General features: G+C 54.4%; 2 protein-coding genes across 5 annotated transcripts in view; both read left to right on the top strand.

Annotated features, from left to right (window-relative positions):
- On the top strand, positions 1 to 23,797 carry P2RY2 (purinergic receptor P2Y2). Of its 4 annotated transcripts, XR_008557907.1 has the most exons (3): positions 1 to 66; positions 8,565 to 8,743; positions 22,845 to 23,797. XR_008557907.1 is itself a non-coding variant. In XM_008149944.3 (2 exons), exon 2 carries the CDS (start codon positions 13,967 to 13,969, stop codon positions 15,092 to 15,094), a length of 1,128 nt encoding a protein of 375 aa, XP_008148166.1. In that variant the 5' UTR covers positions 12 to 66; positions 13,963 to 13,966; the 3' UTR covers positions 15,095 to 15,704. The 4 variants fall into 4 exon arrangements, 3 of the variants coding, with proteins under 3 accessions (XP_008148166.1, XP_054580982.1, XP_028014046.1); XM_008149944.3 differs by lacking the exons at positions 8,565 to 8,743; positions 22,845 to 23,797 and adding an exon at positions 13,963 to 15,704 and having other exon boundaries at positions 12 to 66; XM_054725007.1 differs by lacking the exons at positions 1 to 66; positions 8,565 to 8,743; positions 22,845 to 23,797 and adding exons at positions 425 to 525; positions 13,963 to 15,704.
- Positions 8,691 to 26,303, top strand: part of P2RY6 (pyrimidinergic receptor P2Y6) — a 65,235-nt gene continuing 47,622 nt past the window's right edge. The window contains exon 1 of the mRNA XM_054725008.1: positions 8,691 to 8,743. The gene's annotated coding sequence lies outside the window, so the exon portion shown is untranslated. The remainder of the gene's footprint in view (positions 8,744 to 26,303) is intronic.

Genomic DNA, 26,303 nt, shown 5'->3' with positions numbered 1-26,303 from the left:
AGGACGCGGGCGCGGGCACCCGGGAGCGGCGGCCGCCCCGCGGCTGGCGGACAAGCACCCGCGGAGGTGAGGGGCGGGCCCCCCGCGCCTGGCGGGGCCGGAGGCGGGGGGCGGGAGGCGGGTGCGGCTGGGGAAGCGGCGGTGCGGACGGACGGAGCCTCCGCGGGGAAAGCAGAGCCGCGCGCGTTTGGCTCGGTTTGCGAGCCGGTGTGAGCGCGCGGGGGGTCGGAGTCGAGCTCTGTGCCCGCGGGAGCACTGATCACGGGGAATGTGGACGGACCCCCCCGCGAGTGTGTGTCCTCGTATTGGGGAGCGTCTGTGTGCGGGTGAGTGAGAGCGTGCGCCCCTGCAGTGTCAATAGCTGAACTTGTAGAACTTGTTTGTGTGTGTGTGTGTGTGTGTGTGTGTGTGTGTGTGTGCACGCGCTCTGGAGTGGGCGCCCGGGAGGCGACTGGAGACGCACGAACCCCTAGAGGCCGGCTCATTCCCGGGCACGCTGGGTGGCCCGCCCCCGCCTGGGCGCCGGTAAGACTGGGGGGTGAGGGGGGTGGTTGGGGCAGCGGCCCGAAAGGGCAGTTAAGCCTCTGTCCGGGGACTGTTAATCTGGCCGGTGGAGCTGTAGGAAGGGTCTGTCTGGGGAAAGGCAGTGCCCTCCCTCCACTCCCCAACCAGGGCTGCAGGTTGGGGACCCTCGGAGCCAGACGTAAGGGCCAAGCCCTGCTGTGGACTAGCACTGCTCCTTTCCGTGTCCTTGGGGTCACAGCCTGGGGGGCCCGGGTTGTTTGGGATCTAGGCTGGCATAATGGGGAGCTCTTGAGGGCCAGGGTGAGGCCTCAGCTAAAGTCTCAGTTATCGATCTCAGTGGGTAGGGGTGGTTGGGAAGGAGATTCTTTGAGCAGACAGGAGCCTCAAAAGTTCCCTGAGAATCAGAGATCTGTATTCCTGTCCCGCCTCAGCCACTGTGTGACCTGGGCAAGGCATGCTCCTACTCGGAGCCTCACGGCCTCACCTGCGAAAGGGAAATAACAGTGATGGGGAACCTGAGGGCCCTTGAGGAGCTGATGTGTGGGTCCTGTTCAGCACCGATGTCTCCTTGGACAGGCTCACAGCTTGGGGTGGGATCAGTTCCTAGAGGGAACTTCCTGAAACCCAAATCCCAACAGTTCTCTCTGGGCTACACTTCCACAGGACCCAGCCTGAACCCCTCAGCCTGGGACTCCAGGCCTCCAAGAACTGGTCCTTGTCAGCCTCTCTAGCCCCCTCTCCCACCGGACGCTTCACCCGCTAGTAACTGCATGGAGTCTGCTGCGCATACTGGGCAGTTCCTTGCCTCGGGATCACTGTGCATTCTAAGCTCACTGCTTGAAATGCCTTCCTGCTCTCCTCTTCCTCAGTTCGGCCCAGCTCAGATGTCTCCTCCTCTGGGAAGCCCTCCTTGATTCCCCCAGCTAGTTTGGGTTCTTCTGGGATCTTGCAGTCCCGGTGCCGACAGCCCTGCTCTCACTTAGACCTGCCATGGCCTCTGTCTGTCTCCTTTCCAATCCCCAGGTCTGAGGCCCCCTGGAGGGCAGGAACTGGGACTTATTTCTGTGTTGCCAGCACCCTGCACAGGGCTGAACTGAACTGAGCAGCGCCTATCCTCTGCCCTGACCCCAGCTTCCCCAATGAAGGCCTTCTACAGTGGAGCTCTCCGTCATGACAAAGACGGGGAACCCAGAATCAGGTCATCCGAGTGGGTGGCACAGGATATCAGAACAGTGTGTCCTGGGGCACTACAGGACCCAGAGTCAACAGGCTGAAAACTTGGATTTCATCTGAAGGCCATAGGGAGCCATGGAAGGTTTATGAGCAGGGGAGATTCGTGGCCAGAGCACGTTTCAGAAAGCTCTCTGGCTGCAGGGTGGAGAATGGGTGGAGTAGTGCTAAGTGCATGGAGGTCAGGGCATTTGTGATATTGTTACCAGAATCGACCAGGCGTTGTTTCAACTATGAGCCCTTACCCCCTTGTTTAAACACTTCCCTGACCCCTCAGATGCTTTTGCTGAGGAATTTGAGGACACTTAGGACTTTCCCTCCCCCTTAGGGAGCCAGGGGACCAGTGAGTGATTGATCACATCCCAGCTCTGCCCCCAACTTGCTGGGTGACCTTGGGACAACTCCTACTTCGCCAGCCTCTAAAAGGAGGCTAGAACCGGTAAGGCCCGGTGCTGAGAATTTGTGCGTGGGGAGGCCCTGGCATGGATGGTTTGTCACTTTTCTCTCTTTCCCGCCCTGGGCTGTCTTGAAGCCTGGCTGAATGGGTTTGAGGATCATAGTGGGAGACCCTCATAAATGGCTGCCAATGATCCTTACCTCTTCAAATGCTAGGTTGCTATGAGGATTCTTAAGATAGTGGTCAAGAAAGGCCTTTGTAAGCTGCAATGCACAGGGAAGACGTGTGATACTCAAAGACTGAAATGCATTTTGAAGGCAATAACAGAAAATAGGTTCAATAGCAAGGGATCACTTTAACTGTTTGGGGAATTTTAACTGCAGACTGCCCTCCTCTGCCTGTGCCACCTCTGCTCACTAGGAGTAATTTACAAATGTCCCTCCACCAACCCTGTTAGGGAGGAATTATTATCCCCATTTTGCAAATGAACAAATAGGGGCTCAGGAAACAAGGTCACAAAGACAAGGTAAAAGCTGGGGCTCCTGCCTACCTACCCCAGCTTATATCTCCCCATTCAAGACAGAAGCCCCACCTAGATGCAGCCTGGTCCTCCGGCTTTCAGGCTGAAGGAAGTCTGAATCCTGCCCTGAAAACCTGTCTTTAGGTCTTGCTGTGGCCTGATTACCCAGTTACTGATAATCTAATGCCTGTTCAGGCCTGCCCACAGGACTAGGGAAGCCTTGCTGATCTGGTGAGAGGAGATAGAGGTGCCCCTAATGAAATCTTTCCTCTCCCTGAACTACCTTCTGTGGACCTGTCTAGCGTGCCCGTTGGCCTACATCTTCTTCTTGGGCTGCCTTTGTGTTCTCAGGCCTGGCCTCCCCAGCTGTTCAGGCCTGACGGTGGGGAGGCTGGTGTGGGGGCCCATCCTGACCTCCGTACTCATCCTTAGAGGTCAGTTGCAGGACTTGGCCAGGCCAGGCCTGCTTTCTCTCTATGTCCACATCACCCAACACAGGTTGGGCTAAAAGAGATGCCAGTAAGTGTTCAGGAAATGAATGACCAGGTGAAAGTGGGCATATAGCGGAAGAGGAGGGCCTTGCTCCATGGAGAGCTACAGTTGGTTCTTGAGCAGAGGAGTTCCTCCACTCCCCTGCCTCAGCATATCTTAGCCCTGAGTCATTTCTGCTTCAGGATGAATAACTAGAGCTCCTGCTGCGAGAGTGGGCAGCCTGGGCCCTTTTGGGCAACTACTTCCTCCTTGGCCCTCTATCCTGGTACCCTGTCACTGTTATTGTATTGGCAATGACACTGCCTGGGCACTGGAGCATGGGAGAAGGGCCTCCCTCAGACTTCTTGGGACCCACATGACCCTCCCCTCTCCCCTTGAGTTGCGGGAGTCTCCCCCCCCCCTCCTAACCACCTTCCATGTGGCACTATCTCTACAAAAGTCAACTCAGACCATGTCCTTCCCTGCTTAAGCCCTGTCATGGCTTCCCATTGTCCTCAGGATAGAGGCCAAGTTCTTCAGCCTGGCATTCCATGTGAGTCCTGCAGCCCTCCCCCTCACGCATACGCATTCTGTGCCACCTGTCCCTCCACTCCAGCCTCACATGATCCCTGGCTTTATGCAAACAGTCCACACTTTCACACCACTGAGTCTTGGTACCTGCTCTTCCTTCTGCCTTCAATGCTCTCCTACGTCTGTATCCACCTAACAAACTCCTAATCATCTATCAGGACCCAGCTCAAATGCCCCTCCTCTGGGAAGCTCTTCCTGGCCACCTTACCAGGCTGGTTAGGGGTTCTATGAGCTCCATGGCCCCTGGGCTTCCTTTGGTCATGGCTTGATCACCCAAGTAGACTTGATCCATGTCTGTGGCTTTCTTCCCATTCAGACTGGAGCTCTTCAAGGGCTTGACTGAGTCTGATCTGCGTCTGGATTTGCAGGGTCCCTCTGAGGTCAGGCACATGGGGGCACTGGCAGGTGTTTGCTGACACTTTGGCTCCTGGGAAAATGACTTATGATTGTGTTATTCTGAGGGTCCAGACTCCTGTGGTTCTGAGAGTCTCAAAAGCAACGAGTAACAGAATTAAAGAAACATTTAGCATTTACTCCAAGAACCAGAGACTCTTGCAATTGGACTGTAAGTACCAATGAACCCAGAATCCTGGAAGCACTCAGAATGAGACAGTCTCAGCATCACAGACTCACTTGTATCCCATTCTACAGCTTTGTCCCTTTTTCTACTTTGGGTCCTCCATTCTCCCTTTTTTCTTCCAACCTGGACTCTTTCTGCTTCTCTTCATACCTGATTACAGCCCTTTCCAGGAACTTTCCCTGACTGTCCTGACCATGGCCCCTCTGCTGGATCACCTAGGAGGGCCCCCTGCTAGTGTTTCAGTGTCTGTGCCATGACAGGAGGTGCAGCCCCACAGCAGGACAGTACATGATTTGCTAGCCCCATGGAGCACCCACCTGTCATTCCTCATGAGCTGTCTTGTGTAGTGGTGACTGTCCCCAATTGACCACTGAAGAGCACAAGGCTCAGAGAGGGGAACCAATTTGACCGAGATTGCACAGCATGGGCAGTTCCAAGTTGGAGCCTGAACCCAGTGTTCTTGCCTCTTGAGTCTGGCTGGAGGCATCTGGGTTGTGATAGGTTGATGTGAAGTCCAGGGCCTTGTGGTTCTGAACTAGTTCAGTGTAGCAGTGCATCTCTGTCGCCTTGTGCTGGGTGGGGCTGGGCTGGACCGTGCCAGGCCAGGGGTAGTAGGACAGGTAGTTTGGAGTCCTGCCCTGGGGTGAAGGTGGAGGTCCTCAACTCCACACTGAAAATACTAGAATTAGAACACCAGACCTTGAGTAAGGCCCTTACTCTTAAGGAGTCTCAGTTACCTGATCTGAGGTGGGAGGACCAGATGGGCTGATCTGAGACCCACACACTCAGATGCTCTGAGCTCAACCCCAACATGTGGCTCCCACAGCCAAGATCCTGAGGGCTCCCAAGAGGGAGAGTGCCTCCCGAGGGGCTGCAGAGCACAAGGGCTTCCTGGAGAGGCTGCAAGGTTTTACTTTGCAACAGCACCTGTCGATAACATCTGAGGTTACCCCCTCAGCTATTTCCCCAGATGAGCCCAGTGCTTGTAGTGTAGAAAGCACTCCAGGCAAGGCTGGGGCCCACTGGCCTTCAGCTCTGTGGATGAGATTTGGGAGGGGACAGAGAATGACTTCCAAGGTGCTCCCTGTCTTTTAACCCAGCCTTCTCCCCTCAATCCACAGGGATGACTAACAGTTCCCCAAATATACGGTGTGATCTAGTGCCCTGGTTTTTGCTCACTCTGCTTTTCTCTCTTCGCTCTCCTGACCCCTTCCAAAGTTCAGGTCAGGTGTCCTCTCCTCCAGGAAGCCTTCCTTGACCACCTCCCCATTCCCATTAGGGGTTCTCTTGTCTGCTTTAGCCCTATTGCCTCTGCTCTCTTCAGCCCCGATCACCCTGAGTTGTCATTACCTATTTCTGGGTCTTCTCCCATGTGCTACCTACCCCTTCCTCGCCAACCTTGACAGTGACCCACCTTGGAATCCCCAGAGCCCTATACAGGGACAGGCATCGATGTGACAACCTCTGTAAAAGGGTGAGTGAGTGAAGAAATGTGGTGGGGTCAAGTTCCTGCTGGGGGCCCCTGAGGGTGGCCTTCAGCGTGGGAAACTTGATCTGTGACCTTGCTACTGTGCCCCGAATTCCTGTGGGTTTCCCGCCCCTCTTGTCTTCCTAAGATACTGTTCTTAGATGGCCAGGGATTGAGACTTAAGTTGTGGAGAGGGGACTTGTCCCGGTCCCACAGCTGAGAATGACAGAGCTGGGATTTTCCACCTGCCTGGGGCCCTCCCCTGTCCCTCGATGATATTCCAGGTCCAGGTCTTCTGCTTCCCTTCACAGCAGAAGCAGGCAGCAGAGGCTTCCAGAACGGTGATGGGTCACAATCCCCTTCCAGTCCGGACAGGGCCAGCTAGGTGGGTGGGTGAGCGGGTACATTCCAGAGCCACCCTAGTGGAAGAGCTGGAATGTCTTCTAACCACCCTGGAAATTCCTCAGCTGGCCTGGGAACTGCCCAGCCTTTTCTCCCAGCTTTGGGCACACTGGCCTGGGACCCAGGGTGGGGTAGAGGCAGAGCCAAGTCAGTGGGGCAGGTATTCTGCATGTTTGGCTTGGCACTCTCTGGCCTTAGTTTGTTTTTTTAACCTGTGAGATGGGTACAATAGCCATCATGGCTGCTTCACACCTAGAAAGTACCAGGAAGAGTAGATCCTGGGCCCTGCCTGTAGGGCATTCCCTGTGGTAGAGAACCAACCAGGAAAGCAGAGCCATGGGGCTCACCGAGGGCTAGTCAGGGAGCTTCCTGGAGGGGAGAACCTAGGCCTTGGAGGGAAGGAGGTGGTGGTCAGGGGCACAGCTCCTCAAGTCAGACAGACCAGGCTGCTATGCCATTTGTGACCTTGGAGAGGTTGTTTTGCTTTTCTAAGCTCCTCGGGATTAAATGAGAAGGGATCTGTGAAGCCACCAAAGATGGAACTTGGCAGAGAAAGCACTCCTCTCTTGTGATGATATTACTGTTAGAAGTTGAGGGGATGGTGTTCCTGAACAAAGATAGACCATGAGACTGCTCCTGCTGTGCTTGGCACAGGAAGATGAGGGTGGAGGCAGAGAGGGTGGGCTGTCTGGAGCAGCAGTCGCCAACCTTTCGGACCTCATGGACCACCAGTGGGCCGCGGACCACCAGTTGGCAACTGCTGTTCTAGAGGGTTGGCAGGGCCTGGAGTGTCAGGCTCAGGGGCTTGGACATAGTCAGGATAATAGGGAGCCATGGAAAGGTTCTGAGCTCCACAGTACATGGTCAGGTTCATGTTCTAAGAAGACCTGTGATTGCCGTACAAAAGATGGACAGGAGGGCAGGAGTAGAGGCAAGGGGACAAGAGAGGGGGTTGGTACAATGTGGAGGAGACATGCAGGCCTAAGGCCACGAGGTGGGGAAAAGTGCCATCCCTGAGTCACTGCACTGGTTGAACTGACAGGAGTTGGTGAGTGATGGTTTTCACATGGGTGGGACAGAGAGAGGCTGTCAAGGGCATATTAGAGGTTTGAAGCCTGGAAAGATGGATGGTGGAAACCCTTCTCAGAAATCGGAGGGTGGTTTTGAGAAAGAGTTGTGCTCCACCTTAGTCTGTTGAGTGAAGGCCTCTCCTAAGGAGAAGACAGGGTGTGACCCTGGGCCGAGTCGGGTGAAAAGGTGAAGTTCTTTCATCTTGTCACTAGACTCCAGAGCAGACTGGCACAGAGCTACCTGCCCCCTGGCCCAGGTCAGCCTGAGGATCCTGGGGCACGGCCCACTAGGAGCGCGGTGCCCAGGGTTAGTTCCCAGTGCCTTTACTCCCGTCCATTCCTGCAGCCACCCACCTCCTCCCTCCACTTTCCGCCATGCTCGCGCTGCACCCCAGCCTGGGGACCTGGCCTCCGCTATCTCGAACCCCACTCCCCCGCTGTGGAGAAATGAAGGCGACAGAAAAGGGAAGTTCTTTTCCCCCTGTGATGTGTCTGAGATTCTGATGGATGCTGGGACCTGTCCACACAGAGGGTCTACTAGGAGACCACACCCTCACTGCAGCCCTGTGCCCGGTGTGTGTGGGGGGCTCCCAGGCAAGACAAAAGCCAGGGCCAGCGCCCAGGAGGCCCGGCTTCTGATCTCGTCTGCATCGCTGACTTACTGTGAGGCCTTGAGTCTCAGTTTCTTCTGTCAAATGGGAGTTTGGCACACTGATTTCTAAAGGCTATTTCAGGCCCTGACTAGGACTGTGTGTGTGCACTTCGTGTCTGTCTCCGTGTGATTGTATACGTCTCTGTGTAGCTGTGTATCTAGGTGTGTCCATGCCTGTGAATGTTGGTGTGTGTTTACAGCACCTGTGGAGGAATGATTAGAGGGAAAAGGGATATTCCAGATAGAGACTCAGCTTGAGCAAAACTGGGTTGGTTGGCTGAAGTGCCAAGTGTATACCAGGCAAGGAGGGTAACTGTTTCCTGTTGTGGGGCTGAAGCACAGAATCAAAATCAAGGGAAGGGGCATTAGAGGCTCAGCTCAGCTCTGCAGGACACGGGGAGACCTTCTCTGGCAGAGCCACCTTCCTGTGAACGGGGGGTCCTGGGGAAGGAGGCTGGGAACAGCCATCCCTGCAGCCTGTAAGCTGAGGGTGGATGGCTGGTGGGCAGAGGAGATCCCTACTGGGACCAGTACACAGGTCACCTCTCTGCCTCTCTCAGGCCAAGGCTGGAGCAGAGCAGGTGGCCCCGGGAGGGCTTGGCCTGGCTGGCTTCCCATGATCCAGAGCCCACACTGTCTCCACCTCCCTGTGTCTCAGGAGCCCACAACACTGCCTACCCTGAGAAATGCTGGAAGCTGGGTGCGGCCCCAGGCGGGGGACCTGTTTTTCCTGTTTCCTGCAGAGTTCCCTGCAGCCCTGTCCAAGCCTGTGCATTCATGAGTGAGGAACCTGAGCGGGCACCGAGCATCCTGACAGCGAGAGCAGGGGCCGGTCAGGTACGGACGTGCGAGGGCGGGGTCCACTGGCTAGGAGGCTGGGGCAGGTGCGTGCATGTGTGTGTATACACTGAACCGGCGGTAGATCAAGGGGATCCCTGCCCTGCTCCCTCATCCCAGGCTGTGATAAATTCAGGCTTTGGAGCCAGACAGCCCTGGGTAGCAAGCCCAATTTTTCCAATTCCTGGCAGTGTGACCTTGAACAAATAGCTCTATGGCAGTATCTGCTGAGGAATGAGGGTGGGGGATAAAACTGAGTTGCTATGTGGAAGCTGCTCATCCTAGGCTTGACCCCTACAAAGTGAGGGGATGGGGCTCCAGGATCGGGAGCTCCTGACCCTGGATCTGAGCCAGAGGTGGATGAAATAAAAGAATGTGGTTAGCTCAGACAGCTGACCCATCTCCAGAATATCTGGGTCCAGTTACCCTCCCTCTGTCCAGAGAAGGGTAGGGCCTTCTCTGCACCTCTTGAAAGAGAGACAGTCCAGGAACCTTAGGCAGGCTGGGCCTCAGGAGAGCTGGGGTGACTCCTGGCCACCGAGGGTCAGCAGCTGATAAATCTTTAACCCTTTGCACTCGCTTGCTTTTTTTCTCGATCCCTTTATTCTACTCGGGATTTAATTTTTTAAATACCCCAGATTTTGCAAAGCGCGGCAGTAGAATAAAAAACTGGAGTTTCTTTTCATACAAACTTATTTATTTGGATTTTTTTATATTTCAAATTATTGATACATTCAAAGAGTAATTTTAATCTCGACATCCGAGTGCAAAAGGTTAAGTGCCATTGTCCTCTGGGAGGCTCTCAGAGGAATAAGGGAAAGGAGAGCCACTGTCATAAAGCTCATCCTCCTTTGGGCTCCCATAGCCTTTTGTGCTTGATTCATTCATTCATTCACTCACTCATTCACATTCACTCGTTCATTATCTCATTCACGTTATACCTGCTTCAAATCAGGCCTCTTGTTGGCTAGGGACAGAGAAAAGAATCAGATAGTCCCAGTCCTCTGGGAGTACCTGGAATGTGTTGGGGCAGAAGGTGGATGGACAAATTACTAACAGGGTATGAGGAATGCCTGGGGGCGGTGTTAAGAGGGCAGCTTCAGAGATGAGGTGACATTTGAAGAGAACCTTGAGGGATGGGCAGGATGGAGTGCAATGTGGGTGGGTTTCCAGACAGAAGGAACAGCATGCACAAAGGCAAGGAAGCCTGGGAGGGCACTTGCACGGCTCATAGCTCCCTCCAGACTAGGAGCTCTTCAGGGCAGGGCCAGCCAGAACCGGACATGGAGGGGCTGGTGAGTGGTGTGAGGCAAAGTTAGGCAGAAGCCAGTCCCAGGGGAGCAGGGAGTGAGGCCCCAAGGGCATAGGAGGTCAGAAAAGAGAGAAGACAGGGCTGGGGACTTGGCTATCTCCATAAGCAAAGGCTGGGGAGGCAGGAGAGGTGTAATCACAGGCTGGTGAGCCAGCCTGTGGAGGGAGAGGGTGGGCAGAGTCAGTCTGGATGGGGGCCATGGCAATGGAATCCCCAGCTGGCCTGGGAGGGAGGAGGCCAGGATATCTTCGAGCAGGTGGAAAGGGCAGCTCCCTAGGTTCCGTGGAAACTTAAGGAAGTCTCCACCCCTCTCGTTAGTGTCAGAGATTCCACCACAAGTGATTAGCAAGAGCATTGTGCAGAGCAATGGGATGTTGGCCCGACTCTGAGGAGACACCTGCCTTGGGGCTGGAGCTAAAGCAGCAGGCAGAGGTGGGACTGGATGTCATGGAGGGGCTGCTCTCCCTATCTCCAGTGGGAAGAGGACCTCATGAGGGTGGTTTTATTGCCACAATTCTCCAAGGCCAGGGAATTCAGCCTGAGAGAGGTCTGAGTCTCAGGAGGGCAGGAAATGCCTAATGTCACTGAGGTTCTGTGGCAGGGCTGGACACCCCACGCTGGTGGCCCTTCTACAGGTCCTCAGACTCATACTTGGCCTCCACACTCCTCCTGCAGCTTCTGAGAGCCAGCAACTCCCAGCCCATCTCCCAAAGTGTCAGATCTGATGGCTCCAGCCTTCTCCCATGCCCACATCCCACCATACCCCTTCAGGGCTCCCCACACTTACAGTGTCTGACCCTGAATTCCTCCTCTCCCCTCTCCTGCTCCTCCTCCCAACCCCTGAGCCGGGCCTCTTGTCTGCCTCCCTCTCCTGCCCAACTCCATCCAGACTTCCTCTGGGCCAGTCTCTCCAGCCTTCCTCCCAAACAGCTCTCAGATCTCTCCCCTCAGAGGTGCCAGGCCTGGCCCTAGCTTTGGGCTCATCAGCACTCCCCTGGCCCACCACACTCACCTGCCTTCAGTCAAGACCTGTTGCTCCTCCACCAGTGGCCTGAGAGAGCATCCCAAAGATTTCAAGAGAAGGCCACATCTGAGCTGAGCCTTGAAGCTCATAACATCACAGCATACCTACTGTGTGCCAAGCATTGCTCCAAACATTTTATACCGATTACTCACTTCATCCTCACAGCAGTTCTATGATACAGGTTCCAGTAATCACCCCATTTTATAGAAGTGGAATTAGGAGGTCTGACTCCAGAGGCTAGGTTCTTCGTAATCACTGGGGCTTGCTGCTCTGAAGGATAAAGAGTTGTAATTTCAACAGGTAGATATGAAAGGTGTGAGTGGGTTCCTGGTTGAAGGAGCAACATGAACCAAAGCTGAGAGAGGAGAAGTGTTGGGCACATTCAGGAAACTGCAGGTCACAGAGGATGGTTGGGGCTGGTGAGCTCGGCAGAGGCTTTCTCCTGACAGCAGGCAGGAGCCATGGAGGGTTTCAAGCAGGGGAATGACTTTGTCTTTTACAAAGACCCCTCTGGATTGGGGAGGACTGAGGCTGGAGGCAGAGAGGCTGATGCAGTGGCTCCAACAGCAAGGGTGGAGGTGACACTGGGCTGCTTGGAGCAGGGATGGGAGGCAGGAAATGCTTTAATGCCAGGTCCTGAGTCCTGGCCCCGGGCAAGAGGGATCCCAGCAGTTTAGCCCTTCCAGAGCCCCTCCATCCCAGCTCTCGCTCAGCTGGGTACCACATAGGCTTCTCCCTGCCTCCTCACCCTGGATCTGCTCTGGCTCCTCAGGAAGGAACCTATGACCATGGGAGGGAGGTCACCAGTACAGGCTCCCTTCCTCCTGGTTGCACCTTTGCTGACAACAGGAGACAGGAAAGATCTGGGGTGGTGGGTAGTGGAATATTGGGAAATAAGGGAAACTGAGGCACCTATGTGTCCCTCAGCCCCCCTAACCTCAACGTCAAGGGCCTTGAACTGCCGCTGAGAGGCCAGGCTGGGCATGAAGCTTAGGGTCTAAAGGAGTGGATTTCACTGGCCCGACAGAATCCCCAAGTTCCAGCCTCTCAGGACCCCAGTTTCCAACATCAAGGGAATTGTACAGCCCCAGATTATCAGGGTAGGAAGGACTTACACATTATCTGCCCTCTGTGTGCTCCCAAACACACCCACACACAGGACACGAGCCCTCCTGAAGACTCCGCTTGCACAACCCCATAGCGGAGAGTTCTCTATCTCCCTCTGATGGCACCTTCCAATTTCTAGATAGGAATTGTAGCCTGTGACCTTGGCCAAATAACTTGAATGATTTGTGTCTCAGCCTCTTTATTGGGCATGATAACCTGGCTCCCACAAGCATGTTGTAAGGATGGAATGAGGTGACATTTAAAAAGCACATATAGTAATATGGTTTGAAATGGTCAGCCCCCTCTGCCCATTCACTGTTAGAAAATTATTCTTTTTAAAAAAATATGTTTTTATTGATTTTTAAAGAGAGGAAGGGAGAGGGAGAGAGAGATAGAAACATCAATGATGAGAGAGGATCATCAATCAGCTGCCTCCTGCGCACCCCCTACTGGGGATCAAGCCCACAACCTGGGCATGTGCCCTGACCCGGGAATTGAGCTGGTGACCTCTTGGTTCATGGATTGACGCTCAACCACTGAGCAACACTGGCTGGGCTAGAAAGTTATTCTTTGTGTTTGTCCCAAACTGTCCACCAGGGACCCCTGCTAGGATTCCCAGCCTGCCTTCTGGTACCTTTGGGCATATCATCACCCTCCAGACTGGGATATCTGTTTCCTGCCTCCCAGATGAGCGAGAGATCTTATTGGTCACATTGGTGGGGATGAGGAGAGGAGGAAGGTGGATAACTTGTTCTCCAGGTGCTCACTGGGCAGTCAGGCCCTGTGGGTGTGTTATATACCCACTAGGGACAAGGTAGGGGAACCTCAAGTTCGTGGTAGAGTGGAAGAAAAGCTGGGTAAGCCTGGAGGAAGCTGAATTTGACCCACAAATGAAGTCCCCAGCTGTCCCCACTCGCATCTCCACCCCAGACTTCTATGGAATCTTCAGGAGGGTCACTGTCCCATCTGGTAGACTCACCCTCCAGGGAACTGCACTACTGTTTACAGATGCAGAAAGTGCCAGAACGTAAAAGTATCTAAAATAATATAAAATAAAAAATATTTGCTGAGAGAATGAATGAGTGACTGAAGAGAGAGACCCTTGGAAATACTTCCTCAATACCAAAATACCAGGCACAGGGCCAGAACCTCCCTAGGGAGCCAAAGAATAAGCTAAAGGAAAGAATGTTCTAATGCCCCCAGGAAGGTATGGGCTGCCCATTGGCCAGAAACACTTCAGAAGGCAGTGGGCACTGGGTGTGAGGTGGAGCCCATAGGCCTCAAGGGGCCCTGTCCATGAATCTGAAATTATACCCTCTCGAATCCTCAGATTCTAGAGTTCAGAATCCCAGACCTAGAATTCTGTGCTCCTGAGGTTCTAGAATATTTTATATTTTGCAGAACAGATGGTCTTTGTCACAACTGTTCAGTTCTTTGTAAACAGATGGGTACGCTCTATTCCAATAAAGCTTTATTGGGTTGGCTTTGACCTGTAGTGTGTAGTTTGCCTACCTCTGTTCTAAAGTTTTAGAATTGTCTGATCCTGCTATTTATGGACCTCATGCACTCTCATGCATTTTTGAGGTTGCAGGGTTCCGAGGTCCCGGGCCCTCTGGGTCCAGGGAGCCAGGTCAGAAGGCCTTGAACGTGGTTGGGCAGATCTTAACCGAAGGAATCTGCTCCTATCCCTGGTCAGGTGGGTGTGTCAGGCCTCTTGGATGAGCCTGGCCAAAAACCCTGAAGGCTGTTCTCCCCACCCCGCCCCCTTTCCTTCAGGGCAATGGCCGCAGGCCCGGGCCTCTGGAACAGCACCATCAATGACACGTGGGATGGGGACGAGCTGGGCTACAAGTGCCGCTTCAACGAGGACTTCAAGTACGTGCTGCTGCCCGTGTCCTACGGCGTGGTGTGCGTGCTCGGGCTGTGCCTGAACGTGGCCGTGCTCTACATCTTCCTCTGCCGCCTCAAGACCTGGAACGCCTCCACCACCTACATGTTCCACCTGGCGGTGTCGGACGCGCTGTACGCGGCCTCCCTGCCGCTGCTGGTCTATTACTACGCCCGCGGCGACCACTGGCCCTTCAGCACGGTGCTCTGCAAGCTGGTGCGGTTCCTCTTCTACACCAACCTCTACTGCAGCATCCTCTTCCTCACGTGCATCAGCGTGCACCGCTGCCTGGGGGTCTTGCGCCCGCTGCGCTCGCTGCGCTGGGGCCGGGCCCGCTACGCCCGGCGGGTGGCAGCCGCCGTGTGGGCGCTGGTGCTGGCCTGCCAGGCGCCCGTGCTCTACTTCGTCACCACCAGCACGCGCGGCAGCCGCATCACCTGCCACGACACCTCGGCCCCTAGCCTCTTCAGCCACTTCCTGGTCTACATCTCCGTCATGCTGGGCCTGCTCTTCGCCGCGCCCTTCGCCACCATCCTGGTCTGCTACGTGCTCACGGCGCGGCGGCTGCTCAAGCCCGCCTACGGGACCGCGGGCGGCCTGCCGCGCGCCAAGCGCAAGTCCGTGCGCACCATCGCCGTGGTCCTGGCGGTGTTCGCCCTCTGCTTCCTGCCTTTCCACGTCACCCGAACCCTCTACTACTCCTTCCGCTCGCTGGACCTCAGCTGCCACACCCTCAACGCCATCAACATGGCCTACAAGATCACCCGGCCGCTGGCCAGTGCCAACAGTTGCCTTGACCCCGTGCTCTACTTCCTGGCCGGGCAGAGGCTTGTGCGCTTTGCCCGGGACTCCAAGCCACCCACAAATCCCACTCCCCCTGCCCAGGCGACCCGCCGGCTGGACCTGCGCAAGTTTCATAGAACGGACACCAGGGCAGAAGCCGGGTCGGCCAGCAGTGAGAACTCGAGCAGGGAGGCCCCGTTGGCTGGTGGTGGGAACACTAAGGACATCAGGCTGTAAGGCCTCAACCCCTGCGGCCTGTGCAAGCTTGTACGGGGGAATCTGTAGGGGCTATGACTTGTTCAAACGAGGGGATCTCCCCAGATACGGATCATCATGACTCATGCTGGATGGTCCAGCGAGCCATGACCCCAACACTCTGTCACTTGGCAGGGGCTCGGGACACTTGGTGGTCCAGCGAGCTCAACAGTGCCCCACACCCCCGTCACCATTTGTATGTGTCAACTGGGGAATGAGGTTTCAAGAAGGCAAGGGTTCAGGGCCTGACTCACCCACAAAAAATAGCTGGCCGTGCCTGCCAAGGGACCTAGGCTAGAGCCCTGCTGACCCAAGTCAAACAGAGAAACAGGCCAACAGAGGAAAGTGACTTACCAACGTCACACAGAGGATCGGGGCCTGAGCGACCTGGGAGGGGTGGGGTCCCAGGCTGACTAGAAGACCCTGGGGAACTGGGGCAGGTCTGGGTGCCACAGTGGACTAAGCAATGAGAAGTACCCCCAGCCCCAGAGATGAACATCTGGAAACTGATTCATAAAACCATCTGGAGGCTCCCATGGGCTGGGAGCCAGTTTGAGGCTGTAACTCATACTAAAAGTGTTGTTGTCTGCTGCGCCTGTGGCCTATTGTGTGGTTGGAGGATGGGAATGTAGCCTGGGAAGCTCTCACCAAGCACACTAGGTTCCTTTCTCCAACCTGTTCTAGACAGCCACCTGCCTTCCCACTAGCTGCCTCAGTGGTGGTCTCATATCAGGTGTCCCCTCTCTAGACCCCAGGTCAGCCCCCACCTTAAAGCTAACTGGCTTTTGTACCTAGTTCTGCTGGCACAGAGAGGAGTCAGGTGGGGTCCCAGACCTTGAGATCCCCCAGGTTAGGACTTAATGGCAATCATGTACTGGTAAATGTTAAAACATTTAACTGGCCCTCCAGGTGGGTGAAGGGAACCCCTTATTTGTAGCATTGCCAATTGCCGTGGTGCAAACACTGCTACAATGGCCAATTTCAGACTACCAATATAATGTCAACCTATCTGCAGAATTGCTGAGAATTTAACAATTGGCTCTTGCAAACAGTACAAATTGCTCCCAGCACATCACTGGGTAATGTTGAATGGTTGGAGCTGTGGACTCCCAAGCTATAGTTTCTGGGGAAAGCAGTTCATCGGGAACATCCAAGTTCAGGTACATCCTGGGCAAAGACATGGGGCCAGGAGAGCAGGGTGTGTAGGAACTGGAAGGAGGCTGGGCAGCTGGTGCCCAGGCTAAAAGCAGGAATGAGGTGGGGGCTGGGTCACAAGAAGGTCAAGTCAGGGCTCCCTCCTTGCCCTGATCATGTGGTTCCCTTAGCACTGAGTAGTGTGGGAGAGACTCACTCCTCTTCTATCCGGTCCTCTGCCTTCGTGGAAAATCCAGCTATATGGCAAAATGGTTGGTGTTCCGGTTGGGTCAGGGCTTAGTGTGGGGGAGATGGGTCTCACCTGTGACAGGTTCTGGGTCCAGCCAGGATCACTCTAGATATTTGTGGAGCTCAGCTGGACAGGGACCACTAGCCTTTGGGCAGGGACAGGGCAAAACCGACAGGCCTCACAGTTAACCTCAAGGATAAGGACTCACCCCCTCTTCCTAAGGGCCCACTCTACCTGAGATAAGGCTCTTTCCTCGTCTCACTTTCCCAGCCTCCTATGACTTCTCCACCCTTCCCACGCCGCCTTGGCAAAAAGGGGCACCCCCAAGGGTTGCTCTATTTAGAGACTAGCTTCTCAGCTCCTCATGTGATAGGGACCCATCACAAGCCATGACCCAAATGATGACTCTGCATGGTGCAATGTGGGTGACCTGCCCAAAATAGAGCTAAAGGCTTACCTCCCACATTCTAGGTCTTATACTTCTGTTAATGTAACCTGAGTCCCTAAGAACTTTGTTCATGACTACCTCTTTCAGGTTGTCTTTGTGCCTTTCCTGTAGGTTTGAGTCTGTCTCTTTCCTACTGGCTGCTGTTCAGGCTGAAATGCACCCCAGTTTATAGGGACGCCCTGCCCAGGTAAGAGGCTGTGCTGGCCAGGAGTGTAAATGTTGGGCTCTGACTCCCTTAGCCCTTCTTAGATCCAGAATCAGGGGTTATATATCATGATTTTGGGGACTCGTGAGAGTACATCAGTGGTTGGGGGTGGGACTGTGGACACCGTGGGCCCAAGGTCCCTTAGTCCCCATTCCTTTCATATCTTGCCCACCGACCCCTCCAGCAGCTGCCCTGGAGACCCCGAAAACCCAGGACACCACAGCACATGGAGACAACACTATGGCCTAGCCCCATGAAGTCTTCTGTCACCCAGCTGCCTGCGGATTTCTAAGGACACAGGACCTAGGGGACACAGGGGAGCTGACTCACCCCTTAATCTTGTGGCAGGGAGTTCTAAGGAATCCAGGGACAGGCCCAGGGTCCTACCTCTGGACCCCAGTTGGACTGCCTGGCCCCCTCGGTGTGGACATCTGGCCTGCTGCTCAGTGCCCAGGCCACCCGCCTGGTGGGTGAGGTTCCTGACCCTGCTGCCTTGTGCTATTTTCAGCTCAAGTAAGAGTAGGATTTTCCACTCCCAGCCCCAGACCATTGTCCAACAGTGACATGGGGGGACATGCCTGCTCTCAAAATATCTCTTCTTACACTCTGGGCCTCCCTGCCCCTCCCCACCTTCCCACCTCCTCACCCTGACATCACTTCCTGAGGCTGTTGACTCCTGAAGGCCACTGTGAAAGGGCACAGCCACATGACAGAGAGGGACCCCAGGGATTATCCAGCCAGCTGCAGACTCAAGGCCAGAGAGGGGCGGGGCCTTGCCCGAGATCACTCAGGAGGTCAGCATGGCGCCTGGACATATGCCGAGGGCTCAGGCTGCCCCTGCTGCTCTGCTTCCTTTACTGCAGGTGGGTGCCTTGGTGGAAATCCTGCTGTCACCCCCACCGCCCCATGTGGAGAGAGCGGCAGCCAGCAGGGATGGAGGGGGTTGGGGTAAGAGCGGGTGGGGTGGGGGAAGTCAATGCCTGCTGACTTGCCTGCAGCAGCTGTTCTCAAGGAGCTCCCCGCAACCCGGGCAGGGACCCTGGCACAGAGGGGTCTCTGCCCTGAGTAGCAGGTATCCCAGGGCCCAGGAGGGAGGGGGAGTCCCAGCAGACATTCCCACTCACCCTCCAAGGCTAGGAGAGGCCCTGAACAACATACTCCCCAGACACAATTTGCTCCGGTCTAGGCCCCTTGTCGCGGCAGATTTGGGCTGATCTGTTCCGAGTCAGGTGCCTGAGGAAGGGAACTCATGTGCAGATCCATGCCCCAGGCACCATGCCAGACCCTATCACATCCATTATGTCATTATTTCTTCACTACAACCGTGTGAAATAGGCATTCTTATCCCTGTTCAGCAGATGAGGGGACAGGCTCTGGGAAGCGATGGCTTGCTCCGAGTTATACAGGTCGTTAAGTGACTCGAGACTGAGCCCAGGTCCATCTGAGGCCCAGATTAGTTCCCTTTCCAGTATCCCTGGCCACTCGAAACCCCTGTGGGGAAGGAGGGCCATGTGGCGAGAATGGGGTTGAGAGCACAGATTCTATGCCCAGACCATCTGGGTTTGAGTATGGTCTCCAATTCTTCCAGCCCTGGAACCTTGGGCAACTCACTTAATCTTGCAGTGCCTCGGTTTCCTCTTTTCTAAAAGGAAGCGCTGCCTCCCATGCAGGTCACTGGGAGGCTCACCCGAGTTCATGCACATGGAGCACTCAGAATAGGGCCTGGCACGTGGCAAACGTTTACACGCAGGCACTGTGCCAAGAGGATACGAAGGCGAACCCGCCAGACCCTACCTTCATGGAGTTGACATATTTAATATGCAACCACATGAGTGTAAGTTATTTGAAGAAAAGAACAGCACGTCCGGCCAGTGAGCACCACGGGTCTCCTGTGGCCAAGCCTTCCCCAGGGTGTAGGAGGAGGGGAGCAGGTCCTTTCTGGAGTAAGAGGGGGACCACCCTCTACCCAACCGGGCACCGTGTAGCCTTCAGGCACGTGGGCCTGTGTGTTTACAGAGCCTGGTCCAGGTGTCTGGCCGTGGGAGGGCAGCAGGGAGAATGGACAGTGGGAGGAGGAGGAGGAGGATGCCCTTGATGCCAAGCTTCTGCAGCCAGTCCCTTTGGGCCAGAGAGCTCCCACCCACCCGTGGAAGCAGATTGAGCCACTTCTCTCTGACGAATGGTGCCTGCCCTGGGGTGCTGCAGCCACTCCTTGGTTCAACCAAGATTCCAGTGTGGGAGTGCTGGGCTGGAGCTGGGCCAAAGCAGACAACGAACAGGCAGCTTTTGCTGTGTGATCTGAGGCCACCTGCCTTCCCTCTCTGGGCCACTCTGGAGAACTTGCCTCCCACGTTCCAGTTCTCCCTATCTCCATTAGGGCATCAGCGATCTAGATTTTCATCACAGGCACAGCTCACAGCTGCTCCTCCAGGCATACCCAAGGCCCACTGAGCTCTCCGTTCTGAGAACTAGAGCGGGGGTAGTGAGTCTCTCTGGCATCAAGTGACCAGAGAGGTAAAGTGACTCCATTGGCACCACACAGTGCCTTGAATGGAGGGTGGAGCTGACGGGCTGGAGGATGGAGCTTGGCCAGAAGTGGCTGCAGGGTGAGGAATTTTTCTTGCCTTCCCAAGGGGAATGTGCTTGTGGGGGGTTGAGTGATGGGGGGAAATGAGCCCCAGAAGTCAAACTCTCATCCTCCTCTGCCCTGATACACCATGTGACTTGCTGAATCCCTTCTCTCTGGGCTCCAGTTTCTGCATCTTCAGTAGGGCTTGGCACCGTCCAGCGATTCTTCCGTTAGCAGGGGCCTCCTGGGCTTGCCTCTGCCTTAGCTCCAGCTTAGCCAGGTATTCTGTCTCAGCCCTGTCCCATCCTGAAACAATGGGCCAGGCCAGGCAAGTCACTCATCTGCCCCAAACCCAGTCCCCAGGGGCTCCACCCTGGACTATTTTCAGCCCTTGGAGATGGAGTCAGAAAAGGATTTTCCACTCCCGGCACAATGGCTGCATTGCACCATTGTCCAGCAGTGATCAGGGGATATGCCTGCCCCAAAATATCTCCCCTGCCCTACCTTCTGGGCCACCCTGCCTGCTCTTCCCCTCCCCACCGTGACATTGCTTCCTGGGGCTGTGAACGCCTGGGGCCCACCATGAAACAGCACGTGAGTTCCCTGGGAGACATGACCTCTTGGAATCAGTTTCCTCTCCTGGCAGGGACCCCAGGGATTTTTTTGGCTGCTCAGAGGACTGGAGGCCCAGAAAGGGCTGTGCCTTGTCCAAGGTCACATAGCGGTCAGCGTGGAGACGACATGTGAGGCCAGGGTCCTCTGGCTGCTCCTGCTGCCTCGGCTGCCTTCACTAGTGCTAGTCGGTGCCTCCTGAGAGTGAGAGCTCACTTTCAAGGCTGTGGGTGCGTGTCCTGGAAAGAAGCCTGAATGACGTGGGTGGGAGGCAAGGGTATATCTTGGGTTCTGACTTTGGAGATCCCTATTCAGTCCTGTTTGTTTTTTACCAACTATGGCTTTGCTTACACTGAACTCGCAGCTACAAAGTAGCAGCTCTAGGGAAAGGAGGCTGCAGGACACAGGGAAGCTGAGGCAGGAGGAGCACAGTTAGTCCCAGGCCAGCCATCACCAGCTCCGTGACCACAAACTCAGTTTCTTCATCTGTAAAGTGGAGCTGATAATACCTCTTTTCCCAAGTTAATGAACAGTGAGAACGCAGTAAGGCACACACATACAACTATTTTCTCTTCCTCCCATCAGTTCTCTGTATAATGCTGTCTAATTGCTCTTTCCCGTCCATAAACTGCATATTTGGCAAACTCCAAAACTCTGTGTCACTTTTGAGTAACAAAGTTCAGTCCAGTTTAACGTTCCAGTCCCTACTTAGTTTACTGCTCACTCCTCCTCTTCCCCCACCGTGGAAGGCGGTAGAGGTTGGGGGTAAACTCTGAGGTGTCTGACCCCAGTTGTTTTCAGGTTTCTTTAGAAAGTAGGATGTTTGATCCCTGTGTGTCCTCAGATTTATGTCCTGGAGCCAAATTTCAAATCAGCAGCCATCTGATTAAACTGTTAGGCCAGCCTTTGTGACCAAAGCAATTGCAAAATGTGGGGGAGGAAATTAAAAGTCTGCTGCATGGTTCATCACACAACGCGCGCGCGCGCGCGTGCGTGTGTGTGTGTGTGTGTGTGTGTGTGTGTGTGTGTGTGAATGCTAAAGGGGAGGTGCAGTCCCTACTGGCACCAAGTAGATACCTGGAGACAGATGGGCCACAGGTGGATGGCCAGCCTATGGGAGGCAGGGAGGGACCAGGAGGGGCTGCCAGGAGGTCAGACTAAAACCAGGACATGAAAGTAGCCGGGCTGGGGAATGGCAGAAAAAGATGGGCCGTGGGGAGAAGGTCCAGCTGCTAGCTCTGTGGACCCCCTTCCCCTCCCTCCTCTTCTTCCTCCTTTCCCTCAGTTCCCCCTCCCATTTTCCTCCTCTTTTTGCTCCCTGCTCTCAGAATTCCTGGGAGGAAAGGGAAGCAAACAGGGCACCTGAGAGCTTTAGACCCATTCATTCCTTCACCCTGGAGGCTGGCTCAGTGCCCTTCCCCGGCTGTTCCGTCTCCTGTGGGCTCCAGGTGCATGGATGCTGCCCTGCTGCCCCCTGCTGTCCAGAGCTGGCTGCAGAGGCAGGAATAGGGTGCAGACCTTCACCCGAGGATGAGAAGAAAATGATCCTGCTGGCAACCAGGTTGTTGTGGGTGTGAGACGGGGGTAGGACTAAGAATTAAAACAGGAGAAATAATTTGCAAAACATACCCTGACCTGCAAAACTGACAAATGCCTGACCAAGCCATGCTGTCTAGCTCAGGCGATCTAAAGTCACACTCACAAACACCCCTGTACCCAGGCCTCCATGTTCCCAGAGAAGACCACAAACAACCTGAGCTAATAGAAATGCCCGTGAGGACGCCTGTGTTCCCAGCCAGGATCGCAGACTGTTCCCGCAACACCCTGCTTTGCAAATTCTGACCAATCTTTGCCGAAAACCACCTTTTGACTAACTTCAGCCCCCATCTATCTATACATATAAAAGCCTAAGCGACCGTCACAACCGAAACAACCGAACGGATGACCGAACAGGCTGCATGGGGTGACCAGTCCAGCAGGGGGGGCAGTTGGGGGTGATCAGGCAGGCAGGCAGGTGAGCAGTTAGGAGCCAGTGGTTCCGGATTGTGAGAGGGATGTCCAATTGCCGGTTTAAGGATCGGGCCTAAACTGGCAGATGGACATCTCCTGATGGGTCCCGGATTGGAGAGGGTGCAGGCTAGGCTGAGGGGACTGCCCCCACCTCCCACCCCCGTGCACGAATTTCATGCACCAGGCCTCTAGTAACCCTAGAAGCACCCTTCCCTAACTCCCCCTTTTGGAGGCACCCCAGGGACCCTTCCCCCATAGCTCCCAGGAACTGTCCCATCCAGAGCCCCCCAGCCCCTGGCTGACCGACCATGATGCCTCTGGCACCAGGACAGCACTCCACACTGTGGGGTATTTTATTCCCACAAAGGAGCACACAGTGTCCACTGAAGCCTCTGTAAAGGCAAGCCTGAAAGACAGACAGCTGCTCCGACCTCGGGACGCTGCCCCCCGCCTCCCAGCTTGGAGTTTCAAAGGAGCTGACTTTGCCCTCTCTGGTTCCGCTAGGAGGAGGTTCCCTGAAGACAGCCCCATGATGTCCTCTGTCTGGCCAAGGTGAGAGAGGAAGTCTCAGCCAGCCCTTGGGCCCCTCCCTCACGTCCTCACCATAGCCATAAAGGGGGTGCCTGTCGTACCTGGGAGCAGAGATTGTTGGTCAGAATGGGTGGGGCCACTGCAAGCCCACTGAATTGTGGGAATACATAATCCCCTTAACAAAGGGGTTGTGCACTCGGCACTCTCTCGGCTCTTGGGGCTCTCTCGTTCCGGCTTCCTTGCCTTCACCCGTATGGCCCACGGCCATGCAGACCCCACGTGCAACGGGCTGATGGAAACACACACTAAGCCAGCCTGGCTGCTCCAGCAGTGGGGAGGCAACGCTGGACACTGGCTCTGATTTTAGCCCTACTGAATCCACAGCTACACGCCTTCCTTGTGGGACAAAGGGGAAATGGGACCTTGGAGACTCCGGGATGAATTCCACAGAAATAAAAATCACTCGTTCTACCATACGCGTCCCAGAAAATTATTTTTCGTGGGATAGCGCAAGAATGCCGCTCCCAGCAGGTACTGAGGATATTGATTTTAAGCTGGTTAGTAAGAAACAAAAGGCTCAGAAAGAACCTATGAGCCTGCCTGAAGGAAATCAGAGAAACCTGCTTCTGGAAGGGCACCCTCATCGCGTCAGCATAGAGTGCGTGGGGGTAGACAGGGAGGACCCGAGCAAGTGCTGGCTTCCCAGTGTGCCCCATTGTTTGGGTGGCCCAGCAAGAATTTGTTTACCACATATTGGCTCTTTCTCATCTACCTTTGAATTGTCTACGGTCCCTTTGAAATCCCAGACCCCTGTCGCTCCCTCCTTAGTGCAGAATGGTTTATAAGCCTCAACTGCCCAATGTGTCCTCGGGTCACATAGTCCTAGGGAACCCTGTCTGTACATCCGTAATAAACTTGGTCATTGTCTCCTGTTACATTCATTTGATTATTCGTCCAGCCAGAAGAACTTAGGAAGGTGGGAGGAAAATTATGTTTCTTCCCCCACCAGGTGGTGAGAAATGGATCAAAATCGAATGCATTTTGAAGGAATAGCCAACAGGATTCCTGATCGTTTCTTCCTGCAAGATTTGACAGGCAGTGAAACTGCGATCCAGGGAAGGTCTAGTGAGGGGCCACACAGCGGGTCAGTGGGTGGGGCAAAGGAGCCGAGGATAGGGGAGGGGTGTCAGGAAGGTCCCTGGGTCTGGGGCAGTGTCTGGGAGAAGGGAGCAGAGCGCGAGGGAGGATTCTGCTAACGCAGGTCGCAGACCAGCCCCAGGGCAGCTGGGCGTTGATTTGATCAATGGCGTTTTCCTCTTCCCCCTGAATTCCCCTATGATGGCCTTTTAATTGGGTCCATTTGTTCCAAGACCCTGGGCTGAACTGAGCAGACACCAGAGTGTTTGTCTATTATTAAATAGATTGGGAAATGGCCCTATGTCCTGGGCGCCAGGGAAGTCAGGGCAGCTGCGCAGCATCTCTGAGCAGTAAGCGCAGGCCCCGGGCACGCGGCAGGACCAGTGCCAGGCCTCTTGCCTCTGCCTGTGCTGCTCCTCTGTCTGCAGTGCCCCCGTGGACTGTGCCTTGCTCCCCTGGCAAACGTCTCCCCCTCCTCCAAGGCTCACTTCCAAAACCCTTCCTCAGTGAAGACCCGCTGATCACCGCCCTGGCTCAGATGCCGGGGTAGAGACACACATGTGCAGGGGAGGGATTCCTTGCTGGACAGCCTGCCACCAACGGAGGACATGGCCAAACTCCGGGTTGCCAGGGAAGAGTCACACCCAAAGAGCATCACAATCCTGCTTAAGTTAAAAAGACTTTTCCTTTCCTCTAGTTTCTCCTCAGAGAGGACCTGGGGAGGAGGCAGGGAGAGGGGGAGAGGAGTTTATTAAGGGAATCTATGGACAGAAGCAGTGTCTTGGGCGACAGCAAGACAATGGATTTCTGCCCCCAAAGTGGGTGGGGCTTGTTATATACAGTCAAGTGGCACCTGCTGACACCGGTAGCTTGTAGCCACACAGTACCTGCTTGTTAAGAGCTGTATCCTCCAAAGCAGTAAACAACTTCATGGGCCCACTTCTCTGCATAAGAATATTCCTTTCAGGTGATACAGGCCCACCCCTCCTGGGTGAACTGGCGTCAGCTGGTTTCATAAGAGGGTGCCAGCCACGTTAACTACAGGGGGGTCATTTCACCTAACAAAAGGAAGTACACACCACCACCTACGAGTTCTTGCCAATAAACTAAACCTGAATCTGATGAAACCTCTAGATTTAAGTACCAGTTTTCTTCAGGAAATACAGGGTACTGAAGAACATGCTAAATGACAACATTCTACAGTTAGCTGGATCCAGAATTTGAAAACTTTCACAAGATAAACCATCTGGTCTCTTCCTAAATAAGTGGGGGACATGGCAAAGGAGTAGACACAGGAATGAAAGTTGAAGCCAAGGTCCCGTCGCCCCTCGCTGCGACAAAGGGTAAGGCCCCGACTCCCTAAACACTCAGTAGCCATTTTATCTTGAAGAAAAGCAGGGGGAGGAAATCTGAAACAGAGAAGAGACTGGACCACATTTTTATTTTTCTCCCCTGTTAGAAGCTGAATTGTGTTCCCTCTCAAATTCATATTTTGAAGTTCTAATACGCAGTATTTCAGAATGTAACCTTATTTGGAGAAAAGGTCTTTAAAGAGGTAATTGAGTTAAAATGCAGTCACTGGCGTAAACCCTAATCCAGTATGACTGGTATTATTATAAGAAGAGGAAATTCGGACACAGACTCCTTTAGAGGGAAGTTGATGTGAAGACACAGAGAGAAGACAGATATCTACAAGCCAAGGAAATGGGTTCGGAACAGATCCATCGCTCACGGCCCTCAGACGGGACCAATTCTGCCATCACTGTGGTCTTAGACTTCTAGCCTCCAAAACTGTGAGAAATTAAATTGTATTGTTTAAGCCCCAGCCCATGGTACTTTGTTATGGCAGCTGCAGCAGACCAAGACATCTGCCACTCAGTTGGGCAGGCCATCCTGAGAACCAGGGGTCTGTTACAGGTGAAAGGGCTGCATTTTCTTTGCACATCTCTCCCCACATATGGCTGCCTGGTGGAAAGTACTTCTCAGGGCCTGAACTTATGCTTACTGGGTTAACAAGTTGTCACCAAGTCATCATGGTGGTGAACTTGGCCTTCAGCACTCTAACTGTTCTAAATTCTTACCTTCACACCTCCATGCTCGATTTCCTCTTCAACCAATGCTTCGCTGATTTCTGCTTTCACCCCCAATATGTTGAACACCTTTGTGTCAAAGAACATCATCTCCTCTATCGGTTGCATGACTCAGCTGATTTTCTTTCTCTTTATTGTCATGTCTAAATACCATGTGCTGGCATTAATGACCTAGGATTGCTTTGTAGACATCTGTAATTCATCA

Source organism: Eptesicus fuscus, chromosome 13 (assembly GCF_027574615.1).
Source record: "Eptesicus fuscus isolate TK198812 chromosome 13, DD_ASM_mEF_20220401, whole genome shotgun sequence".
Classification (NCBI taxonomy): domain Eukaryota; kingdom Metazoa; phylum Chordata; class Mammalia; order Chiroptera; family Vespertilionidae; genus Eptesicus; species Eptesicus fuscus.
The sequence above is the reverse complement of the archived record's forward strand: the minus strand, read 5'-3'. Positions and strand labels throughout refer to the sequence as shown.

Excerpts from the sequence above, each read along its gene's own strand:
- P2RY2 (XM_008149944.3), top strand. The coding sequence starts at position 13,967 with ATGGCCGCAGGCCCGGGCCTCTGGAACAGCACCATCAATGACACGTGG.